Source organism: Littorina saxatilis, linkage group LG2, assembly GCF_037325665.1.
Source record: "Littorina saxatilis isolate snail1 linkage group LG2, US_GU_Lsax_2.0, whole genome shotgun sequence".
Classification (NCBI taxonomy): Eukaryota; Metazoa; Mollusca; class Gastropoda; order Littorinimorpha; family Littorinidae; genus Littorina; species Littorina saxatilis.
The window spans coordinates 24,078,270-24,095,905 of NC_090246.1; the positions used below are offsets into that span (position 1 = coordinate 24,078,270).

A 17,636-nucleotide genomic window follows, 5' to 3' on the forward strand; every position below is an offset into this window, starting at 1 on the left:
ATATCACCAAGACACATGACATTAATCAACAGTCTAGCTGCTTTCCGTGCAGAATGGAATAATTTTGCTGTGTCTGTTGACATTGGTGTCAATTACGAAATTAGTTCAACAAAAATTGTGCGCAGGAGGCAGCCGTACTGTTGATTTTTAGCATCCGCTGCGGCTCAAAGCCGAACATCCGTCGCCTGGAGACGAAGTCTTCTCATAGTGGAAGGCCACAGAGCTTATTATATACTGAACGGCAAAAGTTAGGGACCGCCCTTGAAAAAAACCAGCTGACTTCATCTGTGCCAAACTCCTTGTTCCTAAGTTTATATAATCAAAATGGCTGTCAGGCCGTACACACCAGTGGGTGAGCAATGCTGTGTTAGCAGGAAACTTGCTCAGGATCCACGGAGGCCTGCTAGGGCACGAGACAGAAACTGCCAAACTGCAAAAAGTGGACCATTTTTACGCTGGCGCGTGGGCAAGCATGGGCGGGAAAGATGAAAAATTCATTATGCACGTGCAGGGAGAATGTGTTGAGAGTGAACTGTTGTCACCAGTTAGGCTTTATAGCCCCGCGATTTTCCGCTAGCCACCATCTTCTCACTGTGCCTCCCAGACGAAAGGTGACCACCTTCAACAAAGCCCGGGCCATCGCATGGCTGCAAGGTCAGGCTGCATCAGAAGTTCCAGGCCACCAACAGCGTTCTGGAGAGGCCCAGGTCAGGACGGCCTAAGAAGACAACACAGCGTGAAGATCGCTTCATCAGAAGACAAGCTCTGCAGCAGCGAGGCACCACTGCAAACATCATCAGGGGCCAGCTGAGGGTGGCATCAAACACCAACGTCAGCACGAAAACCATCCGCAAACACCTGCACGAAGTTGGCCTGCGATCACGTCGTCCAGCTGTACGGCCACGACTGACAGCAGCTCGTCGCCAGGCTCGTTTGGCGTTCTGTCACAACCATGCCAGGTGGACACGCCAGCAATGGGCCGATGTGCTGTTCAGCGATGAGTCCCGCTTTAATCTGCACCATCATGACGGTCGGGCTCGTGTGTGGAGGCGTCAGGGTGAGCGGTGCAACAACGGTCTGGTGCAGGAGAGGGTGGCCTTCGGCGGGGGCTCCATCATGGTGTGGGGGGCCTTCAGTTTTCGACACAGAACCCCCCTTTACCACATTGTTGGCAACCTGACGGGCCAGCGCTACAGAGATGAGATTGTCGCCCCTTTGGTTCTACCCGCTCTACACCAGATTGGTGTGCAGGCTGTGTTCCAGGACGATAACCGACACCTCACAGAGCGAGGCTGGTCAACAACTTCATCCAGCAGGCTGGTGTCACCAGGATGAACTGGCCGGCCTGCAGCCCTGATTTCAACCCCATCGAGCACCTGTGGGATGAGCTGGACAGGCGAGTGAGGAACAACCACCCACCCCCAAGGAACCTGGAGCAACTGCTCCAGTTCCTGCAAATCGAATGGCAGGCCATTCCTCGGGCCTTCTGCAGGAAGCTGGTAAACTCGATGCGGAACAGGACTGCAGAAGGCATCGCAAAACGCGGCGGACACACCCATTACTGAACTGTTCGGAACTTGCAAATTTTGTTTTCGACCCCCATGTTGTTTCAGACCTTGTTGACACGTAATGCGTGCATGAAATGTCACCATATTTTGGAAAAGGATCTTACTTTATTTGGTGTTTAACGTCGTTTTCAACCACGAAGGCTATATCGCGACGAGGGAAAGGGGGGAGATGGGATAGGGGAAAGGGGGGAGATGGGATAGAGCCACTTGTTAAGTGTTTCTTGTTCACAAAAGCACTAATCAAAAAATTGCTCCAGGGGCTTGCAACGTAGTACAATATATGACCTTACTGGGAGAATGCAAGTTTCCAGTACAAAGGACCAAACATTTCTTACATACTGCTTGACTAAAATCTTTACAAACATTGACTATATTCTATACAAGAACCACTTAACAAGGGTAAAAGGAGAAACAGAATCCGTTAGTCGCCTCTTACGACATGCGGGGTGCAGAGAAATAAGGATGTGGAAAAGAAGACTGTTGGTAAGTGAAATAAAGGTGATGGATCCAGTCAGGTAGAAATAAGACAACAAGAAAAGAATTGGAAAACTGCAGGGAATAGTAGGGAGAGTTTTCTTGGAAGGAAATATAGGTGAAAGGACTGGTAAGGCAGAAATAAGACAAAAGAAGAGAAGTAAAGGGGTGGGGTAGCTCTGTTTAAACGCTCCCGCCGCGTGAAGGCGACCCCATGGGAGCAAAAGGATCGCAGAGGTACAGAAAAGAGTATACTATGCAGCACAGCGAAACCACTACCGCGCTAAACAGGCTCGTCAGTTTCACTGCGTTTTGCACGAGCGGCGGACTACTGTCATTGTGAAAAAATGCAGTGCGTTCAGTTTCATTCTGTGAGTTCCACAGCTTGACTAAATGTAGTAGTTTTGCCTTACGCGACCTGTTTTCTATTACCCAAGTTAGAAGGTTTTCTTTTCGCCTGTTGTCTTTCTTCTTCTTCGGTGTTTTTTTTGGTCAAATGTAAAAGCACATTGCAACTCAAGTAATATTTTAGGGAGAAATAGAGAAATGTTTGTTGTTGTTTAAAAAAAAAAATGTTGGCCTGTAAGCGGAAGGATGCTCTCGTGCCGCGTTAACCTGAACAAATCGGTGATGGTGAACGTGATCACTTAAACGAGATTGAAAGTACATGTACATTTAATCAAATACATGAAAATATCAACTGATTCCCTGCCTGTGTCACCGAGTTTCCCAGCAAACTCGAGCCCGTACCGGCCCCTCACAGGTCAAGAAGTGCGGAAACGATCATGGCCGTGATAATTCTCTGACGTCTCATCGCGAGTCGAAGGGGGCTTTGGAGGACGAACTTGCAGTATGAGGTGTCGTCAACCGCAAAGCCTGTGTCCCGAGTCGCATGTTGTTGGGTCTTAACCCACCCGTACCCCGTATCTTTTATCTCATCGCCCTGGCGCTAAGCTTGACTGGGTTACCTCGTTACCCGTATGAGTATTAGTTTTATGTATCATATTGCTCTTATCTGTTTCATGCACATAACCGGGTTGACTGCACTGTACATTCACAGTTCTGTTTTGAAGATCCTCCGTTTTAAGTCTTGAATGTCACAGGCCATACAATGTGGGAAGTTGCTTTTCCCATGAATCTCAAATTCGTAAACAATACGATACAAGGAACATATATTCACGTAAATGCATCCACTCTTTCACTTACATTCGCAGGGAGATGAACAGACATACAGACCGACACGAAAACAAGGACACAGACCGACCGACGGAAAGGCAGACTATGACAAACATGCACGCACGCACGAACACACGCACGCACACTGAAATAATTGCCACACAGACAAACATCCCACTAGAATTTTTTTAGAAAAACTCCAACAAACATTTTCTTGGCCAATACGGTTTATCCCAAACCTCCATCCTTCCCTCCCCCTTTAAAAAAAAAGACAAAACCCACCCACACACAAATTAAATTCCATCAAATAATATCATGCATGGAAGACGCCATAAGCGTATAATTGTAATAACCCATGGAATACAATGAGTTTACAAGTGCGGCGACGGTCGCCCTGAGTGATAAGTTTTGATATTACTTTTTCAGCCCCGTAAACAGGACTATGGCACATGTAAATAAGAGACTAAGCAATTCATAATCATCAGATCTGCAATCATAATCAATTAATTCTGTCCTTCTCGCGAGAAAAGCCAGCGGATAAACTGCTGCAGCAGTCAAGATTTTCTTGCATTGTTTTGGCCTGATATCAAAACACTGTGCGTCGATTTTAGTTGGGTTATCGTATGCTGTGTAATCGAGAGAATACAACACTTCCTTATTTCTTTACTTTATAAACAACAACGGTTTAAACACGTTAGTTAATGGGGAAAAGTTCTATTCAATTCTCACCAACTAAAATATGATCACAAACAGGTTACACAAACCCGACAGCAGGATGTCATAGGCACCTTAACAAAAAAAAACTTAAACCTTTTCACAGTCAGAAAAGAGTATTAAACCTTTTCACAGTCAGAAAAGTGTACAAAAGAATACCGTTTTTGTCCTTTTATTCTGACAATTCTACAAACCTTTCTTAAGAACTTTGCGCCACACATATTGCATTAGAATGTTATGCACATACATTGTCATGCTCTTTCAACTCTGTCATGGATAGGAAGGTAAAATCCTTTTTTTTTCTGTCAGTGAATGCCGATGCACACATATATAGCTAAATTAAACCTGATACCGCAGATCTCGTTCCTACATTTTAAAACACAATGGAAAAACAAGACGACCTCACAAGAATTTTCCGAACGCTATTGAAAAAAAGAAAAGAAGTAAAGAAAGGCAATTGTACTTAATTAACCAAAGAACAAGAGGGGGATTACCAACAGCTGTTCAGTAAAAACCTTAAGCCAGGAAGGCCAAGTTTCTTCTGTGTGGAAGCCGTTAAATTTCTTTGTAAAACAAGGACAGGTATAATGATCGATGACTTTCTATGCACAAACTGGACAGGCCAATAACGCAGAATAGGAATAACTTTCTATAAAAACCTGGACAGATCAAAAAGGCAAAATAATGATAACTATCTGTGTTAAACCTGGACATACCAGAAGGCAAAAATGATTACTTTCTTTGTCAAATCTAAACAGGCAAAATATTGATAACTGTCTTTGCAAAACCTTGACAGGCTAAGAAAACGAAAAGGCAAAATAATGATAACTATCTATGAAAAACCTGGACATACGTATACCAGAAAGGAAAAATAATAACTTTCCATTGAAAACCTGGACATACACTATCTGTGTGAAACTTGGACAGACCATAAGGGTAAAATAAAAACAAAATGGACAGACAGAGAGCGTAAAACAACGATAACCATCTGCGTGAAACTTGTACGTACAGTCCTAGAAAGAAATATAATGATAAACCTAGACAGACCAAGAAGGCAAAATAATGATAACTGTCTACGTGAAATTTGGACAGACCAAGGAAGAAAAGTGATATTTCTGTGTACAAGTAGGACAGGGGATTAGCTCCAGTTACCACTAATGGCTACCTGTCCATGTCTTGACCGTTGGCCCTGCGACACACACAGAAGCCAAAGATGAGCATCCCTTACACATAATTACTGCCTGTCAGTTAAAGGGGTGGGGGATGGGGATACTACAGATGTCGGCCACTGAAACTCAGCGGCCAGTGTCCGTGTGATGGGTTGAAGATCAGTGGCCAGGTTTTTGTTTCTTTTTACGGTTAGAGATATTGTATTAAAGAAACAGATGGGTAGGTTATTATTGTCGTTTTCTCCTTTGTTTTTGCTGTTGTTCTCGTGTGTGTGTGTGTGTGTGTGCAGGGCCGGATCTGGGGGGAGGGGGGTTCCTGGGGTTCCGGACCCCCCCCTCTCTGGCCATCCAATGTACCTCTCAGAGAAAAAAAAAATGTGGACTTTGGACCCCTGCCTTCTGTTGGACCCCCCCCCCCCCTCAAACGAACTTGGTCCGGCCCTGTGTGTGTGTGTGTGTGTGTATGTGTGTGTATGTGTGCGCGTGTGTGCGTGTGTGTATGTGTGCGCGTGTGTGTGTGTGTATCTGAGTGCGTGTATGTGTTTGAGTTTCTGTTAGTCTGTCAGTCTGTTTGTCTGTCTCTGCCTGCGTCTATAGCTAATCGTCTGCGTATAAATGTACTCCTTCTACTCAAATGATTGCCAGGATTGCAAACATTTAAACGTTTCCAGTATTCCCTATGTTCAGACTTTCGAGAGACAGATTTCTTCACAGACATGGCTGACAACCAAGGTCTTCATCAACTGTGAAATATTTGGCAGTCGTGACATGGCACTCTTGAGTATTGACACGTAGCGTCACGCCGCTAGACTTAATCACGCACGTGACGCATCTTTGGAAGTCTGTTTAGTTTGTTGTTACATAGGATTGGGTAAAATATATCGTGCTAGTTTTGAAAATAAATTTCTCGTTTTTTTTAAAGAAAAAAAAAAAAAAAAAAAAAGAAGGACAGAGTGAAAAGAAAATTATTAGTTTAATTCTGTATAATTCATAGTAGGTCTTGTATGCGAATTGAATGCAGGCTTCAGTTTTCTTTCTGAACACTTCTTCTGATAGCTTATAATACACACTTCTGGAATTCAACATACTCGTTTTTGTGCGGCAACCATTCTTGAGTCAGAGCCGGCCGCAAATAAGAAATGTTTGGCGTTTACAAAATTTAAAAAAAAACACACGCCGAAAAACGACTTAAAAAACGATAATTACGCGCAACTGAATCCAAGGCAGAACAAGGTCAAAATACAGACAACTTAAAAAAAACCACCTTCTAAATACTGAGCATTCCGGCTTTAGGCAACTCTTTAGTCACACGTCTTATTGAATATATAATTAGTTTTGTGCGGCTGCCGTCATTGAATCCAATTCTAAAAGAAAAATCAAGTGAGAACAACATCGGAGAAATATCCGTTGTAGAGTACACTTCGTACAAATATAATCACCAAAAATGCCAATATTCCAGTCAAGATATTACATATCAAAACACTAAGGCCGAAGTACTGAAATCCTTAAATACGTATATAATATAAATTAGCTACACAAAAGTACAATAACCATGTAAACGTCGCAAAGAAGGAAATAAAATCCACCCAAAACCTTGAATGATATAATGGCCCAAGCTAAAATGTTATAGTATTTCAGAACTTATTTCTTGTTAGCTGTGACCGTGACCCCCCCTCCCCCCCCTCTTGTTCTCTGCCCAGACTCATTCTACCACGTGTAAAAAATGAACATCTTCATTAAGGACATACTCAAAGAAAAGACCTTAAGAAAGAAGGGTAGTTAATGAACGATTTGTGTAATAGTAGAATGCGTAATTCAAAACAAGAGTCAGTTGAGAAAAAACGATATATATTACTTCTTTTTTTGTAAACATTAATATATCAACAAGATTTTAACAAATATTTAAGGGGATAATGACCAAACCAAATTTCGGACGCCGAGGGCGTAATCACAACTACCTCCTCAAGCAAATCATGACCGCTAGATTTGTTATATTTGTCAAAATGTCTGTAAGTTTGGTGTAAGATCGACCTCTTTACTCACCAAGTGTTCAGTGCATTTATTTCGCCACTTTCCGGTCAAATCAGACAGGAAATAATATCTACCATCCAGAACAATCCCTAAACAACAGCAGATGCCTATACTGGCAACAGATATAACGAGAGAACCTTCACGGACAGTTCACAGAAACTTGATAAATAGTTCAGATAGAAGAACAAAAATAAACAAATGTAACAAGCGAACGTACCGAAAAAATAACGTTCCGAGTTGTAAAGCAACCAACATATAAATAGATGTGGGATATATAATAACATTAATCATCAACGTAATTTATCTCTTCCAAGGGAGCTGAACTGCTGGCAAAAATGGAACGAAAATAATAAAACACAGCTGATATTCATGCCTGTTCTCCATTTTGTTAAAAAAACTGAGGTACACGTTGTAAATAATATCCAACAACTTTCGTAGTAATAACAACGTTCTGCCTGATCACAAAAAAATAAAAATAAAAAATAAAAAAAGAGTAAAAAACAAACACCTAGCTACAAAATCAAATTGTTTAAAAAAATCTCAATCTGACAAGTACATATGCACCTTGGTTTAGACGAATAAAACATGACACTATTCAGCAAACTTAAAACAAGTCGCGTAAGGCGAAATTACTACATTTAGTCAAGCTGTGGAACTCACAGAATGAAACTAAACGCACTGGATTTTTTCACAATGACTGTAGTCCGCCGCTTGTGCAAAACGGAGTGAAACTGACGAGCCTGTTCAGCGCGGTAGTTCCTCCGAAAACGGCGTATGGCTGCCTAAATGGCGGGGTAAAAAACGGTCATACACGTAAAATTCCACTCGTGCAAAAAACACGAGTGTACGTGGGAGTTTCAGCCCACGAACGCAGAAGAAGAAGAAGAAGCGCGGTAGTGGTTTCGCTGTGCTGCATAGCACGCTTTTCTGTACCTCTCTTCGTTTTAACTTTCATAATTTTTATATTTTTAATTTTCAGAGCTTGTTTTTAATCCAAATATAACATATTTATATGTTTTTGGAATCAGAAAATGATGAAGATCAAGCTGAATGTAAATTTGGATCGTTTTATAAAAAAACCATTTTAATTACAATTTTCAGATTTTTAATGACCAAAGTCATTAATTAATTTTTAAACCACCAAACTGAAATGCAATACGGAAGTCAAGCCTTCGTCGAAGATTGCTTTACAAAAATTTCAATCAATTTGATTGAAAAATGAGGGTGACAGTGCCGCCTCAACTTTTACAAAAAGCCGGATATGACGTCATCAAAAGTATTTATCGAAAAAATGAAAAAAACGTCCGGGGATATCATTCCCATGAACTCTCATGTACAATTTCATAAAGATCGGTCCTGTTGTTTGGTCTGAATCGCTCTACACACACACACGCACAGACAGACAGACAGACAGACAGACAGACAGACACACACACACACACATACACCATGACCCTCGTCTCGATTCCCCCTCTATGTTAAAATATTTAGTCAAAACTTGACTAAATGTAAAAAGGAGGGAATAAAAAGGTAAACGTGGTATACCGATTACTTTCCAAAATATTCAGCTTACTATCTTTTCTGCAATCACTGGCTTAAAAATACCATCGGCCTTAAAAAATGTTGAGGTATTCAGAGGTTAAAATAAATTAAGTGATAAAACCAAACTTTGATTCATTGTTGCCATGGCAAACGCAATATGCCCCATTTTTCTCCAAGCGTCGAACATCAAAGAAAATATACACACACGAGATATTTAGTGATAGGTTCAAGCTGACTAAACGTATGCTCCACTCTCGTATAATTCCTTATTCGCACAAGTGAGATTACGCAAACGTTGTGTTATTGGCTTCTAAATAAGACACAGCTATCTCCTGCTCTCGCTCTCGCTCTCTCTCTCTCTCTCTCTCCCTCTCCCTCCCTCCTTCTCTCTCTCATCTAACACACGCGCGCACGTACGCATGCACGCACACATACACACACAATCTCTCTCTCCCCCCCTCTCTCTCTCTGTCTCTCTCTCCGTCTCTGTCTTTCTCTCTCTTATTTTCTTATCTTATTCATCATATATGCTTCATTAACAGTAATGTATTTTCCAGACTGCTGTATGCATACGACAAACAAAACTGACGACATCATCATTGTTTTGTTTCATTCTTGCTTGCTTGCTTGCTTGCTTGCTTGCTTGCTTGCTTGCTTGTTGGATTATTTGTGTCGTTCTATTTTGTTATTGCATTTCACAGAAAATGCACCATCACAGATCCAAATCTTCACAAGAACACAAAAAATGTAACACAAGTGTCACACGAGAAGAAAAAAATTCAACACAGTACAGCAAAACAAAAGTATGTGGGGGAGGGAGAGAGAGAGAGAGAGAGAGAGAGAGAGAGAGAGAGAGAGAGAGAGAGAGAGAGACTGACTGACTATTATGGTTTAACGTCCTCTTAGACCATCTGGTCTATATTGGGACAGGTATTGGTAATACGCTGAAGAAGCCCGCTGTGGCTGTCTTCTTCGACACACCAGCATTGGGTTTGTCTCGTCAAAGTATCGAAATACGATCATGATAATCAGAGACGAGAGATGATGCATGCGTGTCTTCGTGTTTTCCAAGCCCTGAGACTTTCGCTGTGAACGTGGGATCTTTTCCGAAGAGAGTCTGCAAAAAGTTGACTCCGAGAAATAAATCTCTTGCCGAACGTGGGGATCGAACCCACGCTGATAGCGACCAACTGGCTACAAAGCCAGCGCGCTACCAACTGAGCTACGTCCCCGCCCGGAGAGAGAGAGAGAGAGAGAGAGAGAGAGAGAGAGAGAGAGAGAGAGAGAGAGAGAGAGAGAGAAAGGAGGGTGGGGTGGGAGGGCTCACAACATTACATATTAACTGTATAATTATGTTTATACGAAGAAAGAAACGGAAAAGGAAACACCTTAAAAACAGCAAGTCAAGCGTTCATTTTCTGCAGCACGTGCTACATCGATTGCAACATTTGTACACACTTTTTCAAAAAAAGGAAAAAAAGAAATAAACAGAAGGAAGAAAAAGCTCATACAGAAAAATAGTGGCATTACAAATCTCTACAGTGCCCGCGAATCACATTTAAACACATAATATACACACTAAACACATCAGCATAAAAAAAACACAATCAATAACACACTATAAAACTCTAAGCTTTGGTTTCACTTTCACAAGAAGTTGTTTTTTTGATTAGAGGTAAGCAATTTCTAAGGGCTACACAGGTCAAGACGACGACCTTGGGCACAGTTCAGGTTCGATGCACGCTTCTTTGTGGAACACCTTTCCGTCGTTACACAGACAGCCTTCCTCACAAACCGCGGGGCAGGGCTGAAGAGAGTTGAGGTTGGAACAAGTGCGCGGGCAGGCGTCTGAACACTGCACCGTTTTAGCGTCATTGGGGCAGTTTGGCGGAGCTGAAATATCAAAATAGATTGGTTAAATTGTAACTTATAAAGGAAAAAAAAATAACAAAACAGCAAAATAAAATATCAGTGGCAACAACAATAACAGCCACCCCCTGCTAACACACACACACACACACACACACACTCACACACACACACACACACATACACACACACACACACAAACACACACACATCGTACATTTCAGTAAGAAAAGACACCCCCCCAAAAAAAACAAAAAACAAAACATTAAAAGGCGACAATAACGCATTCAAAAATGTGAAAGAGAGAGAAAAAAGAAAACAAAATGAGACAGAAAAAAGGTCATAAAACAATTCTCCACATTACAAGCAAAACAATTCCACACACAACCCCCCCCCCCCCCCCCCCCAAAAAAAAAAAAAAAAAAAAAAAAAATTCCGACTCACGGAAGCATTTGCGATGCCTGCCCCAGGGTATAGAGGCCCCGGCCCTGCGGCACTGACTGAGGTAGGCCTTGAGCGCCTCGCACGCGCAGTATCGCCCCGGGGGACAGTCACACATGTCCGTGATGCACGAGCTGCGGACATGGCACGTGCCACACAAAAGGTCACAACACATTGTCAAATATATATGCATGCATAGGCACACAATCGTCTTCTCTTGTGAAAATTGTCTACTTACATTTTTGGATATTTGGATTCAACACTGTTTTTGCATACGCTTAATTTAATCGTCTATATAGCAACCATTATCTAAAAAAAACCCACATCAACAACAACAACAACCCTCAGTATTCCAATACATATATACATACAAAATCGTCCACCTAATCTAAACATTTTGCTCATTGCGACAGAGGGGAAATGAGAAATGAAACTTGCTGAACTGAAGATGATTTCAAAACTAAAAGAAACAAACAACAACAGCCCCAACATTTACTCGCTCACTACCCCCTTTAAAAAAAGAAAGAAAAGGTAAGCCAATAAATAAATGAATAAAAATAAAAATAAAAACAACCTTCGTGAAATTCTAAAATCACCACTAATACGTTGTGAGAATCTCTCTGACATATTACGATGAAACAATACATGTACAACTCCCTGTTTTCTTTGTAATTAAGACAGATAATTATTCTCTTTCTCCGAATAATAACGGTATACCAGCAAGTGCCTGTTGCATTTACAAGAAAATGCCTACCAGCCAAATATCGCAAAACGTTGGTTGGATGATTCAGACAGAAATATGACAGACATGCCATGCCGGCAGCTGGAGGCGAGAAGAGAATGGCTGGTATTCGCACATAGTGTGCACATTTTTGTGTCTTTCTGAGAACAACGAACACTTTCTGTGTTGTCAGAGATCCTTTGATCGTACACATACCGTCCTTCTTGTGTGAACGATCATGTCAGCCATCAAAGACAACATGTTAGATTGGTTAGAGGATTTTCATGTCCCTTCACCCTGTTTGCCTATTCGGGACCTATTCCATTTTGTTTCCTTTCTCAGGTTACATGGCGGTCTCCGTGTTTGTAAAGTCCTAGCCTCTTCTATGACTGCTTAGGCCTAAAAAAAAAAAAAATAGGTGTGGTTACGGTAACCCGACCTACCCTATTTTTAGGGGCCGACCCTATAACTTTTTATTACATTTGTCAAAAAAACAAAAAAAACAACGAGTGCAGAAAACGCAATGAAAGCAAAAGCGCTCGAGTCGCACACTTATTTCCCTGTCAAGTAGGTTTAATTTGTACACATTAAAAAAAAAAGTAAATAAAAAAAAAAGTGATTGCCTACCATCCTACCCTATTTTTGGGGGCTATGTTACCGTAACCACACCTATTTTTTTTTTTTTTGGCCTTACCAGCGATACAATCTGGGGCAACCATTTTTGCGTGAACATTTTAAATATTACTGGTTATGTGTAATTTACAGCGATAATCATAACCAACAGTATTAACTACTATTTTTCAGTTTTGGTCTCGGCGTGCTCGAGCCAAACCTATACTTAAACGTGACCACCTGATAAGTCAAATGATATCGTAAATTTGATTTTTTTTTATATTTGAAAATCAAAATGTTCAGTTCTGGTTCGATTCCTGACGGATTGCAGGAGCCAAAACTGAAAATTACACATTATTTTGGAGGAAAATGTAACTTTCTCATGAATGATCTTGTTTTTGTGCTAGTAATACTCATCATACTCTTCCTCTGGCATACGGGATTATGTCGTCACTGTACTGTTTATCCCACTGGTAGGATTTGACGCCGAAGCTGTTTCAAACGGCTGTGTAAGCTAAAGCGATATCATCACCGATCACCTTGAGATTATACATGAGCTCTTAATGTATTTTTCGCGAAAGTATTTTGGATGCACAAAAACGCCTCTCTTTAAGGCACAGTAAGCCTCCCGTAAACCATCACATATACTGTCAGGCTTTTACACACAGTACAAACACCCTTCCATTTGAACGCTCACCAAACGGGAACATCCTAGGTGCCCTCCGTAAAGAGCGAGCAATTTTCAAAGAATTTATTTTTGCGTGGTTTATCTTACCCCTGAGCCATCGTGAACCCGTGTGATCCAGTTTCCTTTTTTCACAATGTAGTCGTCAGTTAGTAATTTGAATGCGACTCGCTGTGAGCTTATCTGTGATAGCACGTTATTAAGTACCTCTGACTATGTACGAAACAAACGGCTGTGGTTCACAAGAACTCTAGCGATGGCTTTTGACTGTACAGTTCAGAGGAACTGGCGATAGGTATAAACCGTCGTCTGCCACGAGAACCACGACCTTGCGTGACCCTGCTTCCGGGCTTTTCTTTTTTCAAACTTTCAAAACTTCGAATTGTACTGATCTTGTCTTGATGAAAAACGAATTCTTTTATGATTTAAGAATGTTTGTGTAACAAGCTGTTAATTTATTATTTAGATTTTAAAAGTTAGGTCTAGCGCCAAAACGCACCACGGTCCGATTGTCTCTGACACTCTCTCCGTAAAATTAATTCTTTGAAAATTGCTCGCTCTTTACGTAGGGCACCTAGGATGTTCCCGTTTGGTGAGCGTTCAAATGGAAGGGTGTTTGTACTGTGTGTAAAGGCCTGACAGTATCTGTGATGGTTTACGGGAGGCTTACTGTGCCTTTAACATCAATAAAATCAACAGTGTGATATTTTTTGAGGCGCCATATTGTATCATGTTTGAAAGGGTGCTTTTTTTTTGCGATAGCAACGCTTATGGAGTGTTGTAGACTCCATTAGAAAGGCCTAGGAACTTCGGGGGATAAAATCAAGGCCGTAAAATCAAAGCATGACGTTTTTCATGATTACTCGGTCTTCTAAAAACTCGCAAAAAAATAACACTTTTCCGAAGGTTTAGTCCTGCCTTACAGAAGGGACTGCTCACAAAGAAACTAGGATGATAAAATCAAAGCATGACGCGTTTCACGATTATTCGGTCTGCCGAAACAGAAAGAAAAGTTGAAAAAGTCCCACTTTACCGAGGATCGTAAGTATCCTGCCTCACCTCTAAATGGGACTACTCACAAAGAAACACCGAATTGGTTTAAGAAGATGACGGGCGCTGTGGCGGGGTGGTAAGACGTCGGCCTCTTAATCGGAAGGTCGAAGGTTCGAATCCCGGCCGCGGCCCCTTGGTGGGTTAAGTGTGGAGATTTGTCCGATCTCCCAGGTCAACTTATGTGCAGACCTGCTGGTGGCTTATCCCCCTTCGTGTGTACACGCAAGCACAAGACCAAGTGCGCACGGAAAAGATCCTGTAATCCATGTCAGAGTTCGGTGGGTTATAGAAACACGAAAATACCCAGCATGCTTCCTCCGAAAGCGGCGTATGGCTGCCTAAATGGCGGGGTAAAAACGGTCATACACGTAAAATTCCACTCGTGCAAAAACACGAGTGTACGTGGGAGTCTAAGCCCATGAACGAAGAAGAAGAAGAAGAAGAAGAAGAAGAAGAAGAAGAAGAAGAAGAAGAAGAAGAAGAAGAAGAAGGTTTAAGAAGATGAAGTTCATGCGACAAAGCATAATGTACGGTTGCAGTAATACGATTTAAAAGCTGTATGTTTGAAAAGAAAAGTACAAAGAAAAACACCCTTTAAAAAATCTACAATAACACGACATTTAACCCAAATTTTCATCCAAATAGGCAAACTGCTGTTTTTCTGTGTGTGTGTTTCTTCTTGATTGTTTCAGGCTCTTAAAATCACAGTTTTTGTTATTGGTGTCACCATAAATTAAATACATGGACTTACTTAACTTCTAACCTCCGGTGTATTTGTGAGTATGTAAAACTGAACAAGTCGATCTTCTTTTGCCCTCTTCTTCTTTTTGTTTGTAACCCAATCGGGTTTTTAAAGAATCTGTCTTGTCTTGCAGATATACTCACGTTACATATGGCCGCACCGGCAGAACCCGCCGACAGGGCTGAAGGGAGTGTTCGTAAAAGACACTGCACACCCTGTTGGCGCGCTGTCGTGCGTTTTCATCCTTCTCACACAGCGGCTTGGTGTCCACACGGGGGTTGGTCTTGCACGCCCTCTTGCTCCCGATCCGCCACGACTTGCCGTACTCTTCCCCGTCCGTGTACATTGTGCCGTCGCTCCCCGTCAGGTCGTCTGACTTGAGACCGTTGTAGTTTCCGCACAACCCACACAGCTTGTTTTTGAACTGATTCGACACCGTCACCTCTAAGAAGCTGTCTCCGTCCCACACGACATCCACGCCGAGCTGAGTTCGCAACCTGACGGAGTTGCCCGTCCGCCGTATTGAAAACGAGCCAGCTTTGACGAAAGGTAGCGATACGCGCTTACGATTGACCTTCACCCTGAGGTTCTGCAGGAGGCTGATGCGGGAATTCCCGATGAAGACTGCCAGCATCTGGGTCCAGGCGAATCCGGAGTTGAAGCGCACTCCGTTGCGGACCTTGATGGTGAAGGTGTGGCGGTGGCAGTCTCGCACCAGCAGATACTTGCAGCCACCCTGGAAGTTGAACATCCGGCCGTCGAATGTGCGGTAGTGGGGATCCCCGAACACTGTACATACGGCATCGTCTGAAAGAGAATGTGAATTAGTATTGAGGTGATATATATTTGTGGCGTCTTTACGCACGTACGCACACAAGCCCCTCCCTCTCAGAGAAAATGTTCATGTATGAATTCAACGTTTTCGTCTCGAAATTTCAAAACAGAATACACGAACACTACGGCGTGAAGTACGTACGATCGTTGACAACGGTGTCGCATCATGACGATGAAAAATAAGAATTCGCCACTCAAGGAACAAACAAAACAAACCAAACAAACAAACAAACAAAAACAACCAAATCTGATGTTAACAACTTACGTTCAACACACTTCGGGCAGCAAGCATCTTTGGTGAGTCGTAGTTGATAACCCTGAAACACAAAACGGTTATTATGATTCAACGTTCTTGCAGATACAAAGCACATGACAATTTAACGGTCATTGAACGTTTTCGCAGCCACAATATACATGAAAAGAAAGAGAGAGAAAAAAACAAAACCCAGTGATGTGCGTGAGTTGACTGACAATTTTGCGCAGCGATGCGGCCAACATGCTTGCAGCACCGGAAAATGCAAAATGTACGCAAATTTGGTAACGCGTCCTCTGGACATGAACTTTGTGCTGTCTTCCGGTTGTGTGCTTTGATATTCGGCGGTGTTGGTGCAGTCTGACTGAGTTTAGTTAATTAAAGGTGAAAACAGAGTCCGTCAATGAAGTTTCAAAAGGTGTGGTTTAATTAATTCTCAAAAGGGTGGATGAATGTTAGCATAATTTCAAAAAGTTGGTTACATCAAATTTCTGACTATTGTGGATTTCTTGACGTCGATTTTCTCAAGCTAAGACTCATTTCTTGACGTCGATTTTCTCAAGCTAAAACTCATTTCTTGACGTCGATTTTCTCAATCTAAAACTCATTTCTTGACGTCGATTTTCTCAAGCTAAAACTCATTTCTTGACATCGATGTTCTCAATCAAAAAACTCGTGACTACAAATTTGGCCGCTCAAAACACACGTTAGGGAATCACAGCAACATGCAGAAAAAGACGACACTTGAAGCACAAAACTACTCCTGGATTAGCTAGATGCACACACAAAAAAGGTTCTGGCAGAACTCAGACACATAAACTTTTAGGTTAGCTAATATCTTTGCAGAAAAATATGAAAAAACTAAAGGAGCCAAAAACAGATGATTCTTGGCTGTTGAACCCCAAAACAAACTGACAAAAGATCTATGGGAGATCACCCCAACTTCAATAATTCATTTTCGTGTATCAACCCACAAAGCACTGCGCCACAAAAACGAAAGTACATTTTCACTGATAAATTAGCTCCCTTGCACCACTGAAATGTCGCTACCTTTGAGCTATAGTGAAAACTAAATTTGTCTGCAACAGACTGCAGGCAACACAGAAGAACCTCCTTTCTGCCACTAGTACGGGGGCAGGAACAAACTTCAAGGTCAAATGACAGAAGCTGCTATCAATTCAGACCGAAGATGATATATCAAAACTGTTATCAACGAAACCTGTACAGCTTTCTTCAAAATACCTGTAAATCCCACATATCCTAACAGGCCGAGAACAAACACTGCAAAATCTAAAAGTATTTAACTGATACTGTTATCATCAAAACGCCTTGATCTCCTCCTTTTTTCTGCATACATAGATTAAATTACCAGACACAGAAAACTTTACGTTAGGCCCAAACAATTTAATTAGGGTAACCGGAGAAATCCTTTTTTCTGCAAAACCTAAAACTTTTTTTCCACTTAAAAAACTTAGATGTACAGACAATGGGAAATTTGGCCATCGATACCCATGAAAAACGTAGCCTGCGCGATAAAATAAAAAGCATAAAAAAGCCCCATCTTCTTGTTATGATCATGTTACTCTTACCGAATATTTGTGTAGACTTTTTCTTCATATTTGTGAGGGATGCTTGTATCAGAATCAGGCACATACATCTAACAATACTCAAGTGGCGGTCAACAGAGAAACAAAACAACAACAACAGACAAACGAATTCAACCAGCAAGAACCCAGAAACAAGTGTAAATAA

At 41.7% G+C, this 17,636-nt stretch overlaps 1 protein-coding gene across 1 annotated transcript in view; it reads right to left on the reverse strand.

The window, feature by feature from the left end:
• Positions 1 to 10,071: 10,071 nt before the first annotated feature.
• LOC138958544 (BMP-binding endothelial regulator protein-like) overlaps positions 10,072 to 17,636 on the reverse strand; it is a gene marked incomplete in the record, with an annotated part of 99,534 nt that continues 91,969 nt past the window's right edge. Inside the window, 4 exon segments of the mRNA XM_070329745.1 lie at positions 10,072 to 10,567; positions 10,988 to 11,118; positions 14,941 to 15,604; positions 15,897 to 15,948. Coding sequence (XP_070185846.1) covers positions 10,377 to 10,567; positions 10,988 to 11,118; positions 14,941 to 15,604; positions 15,897 to 15,948 — 1,038 coding nt within the window.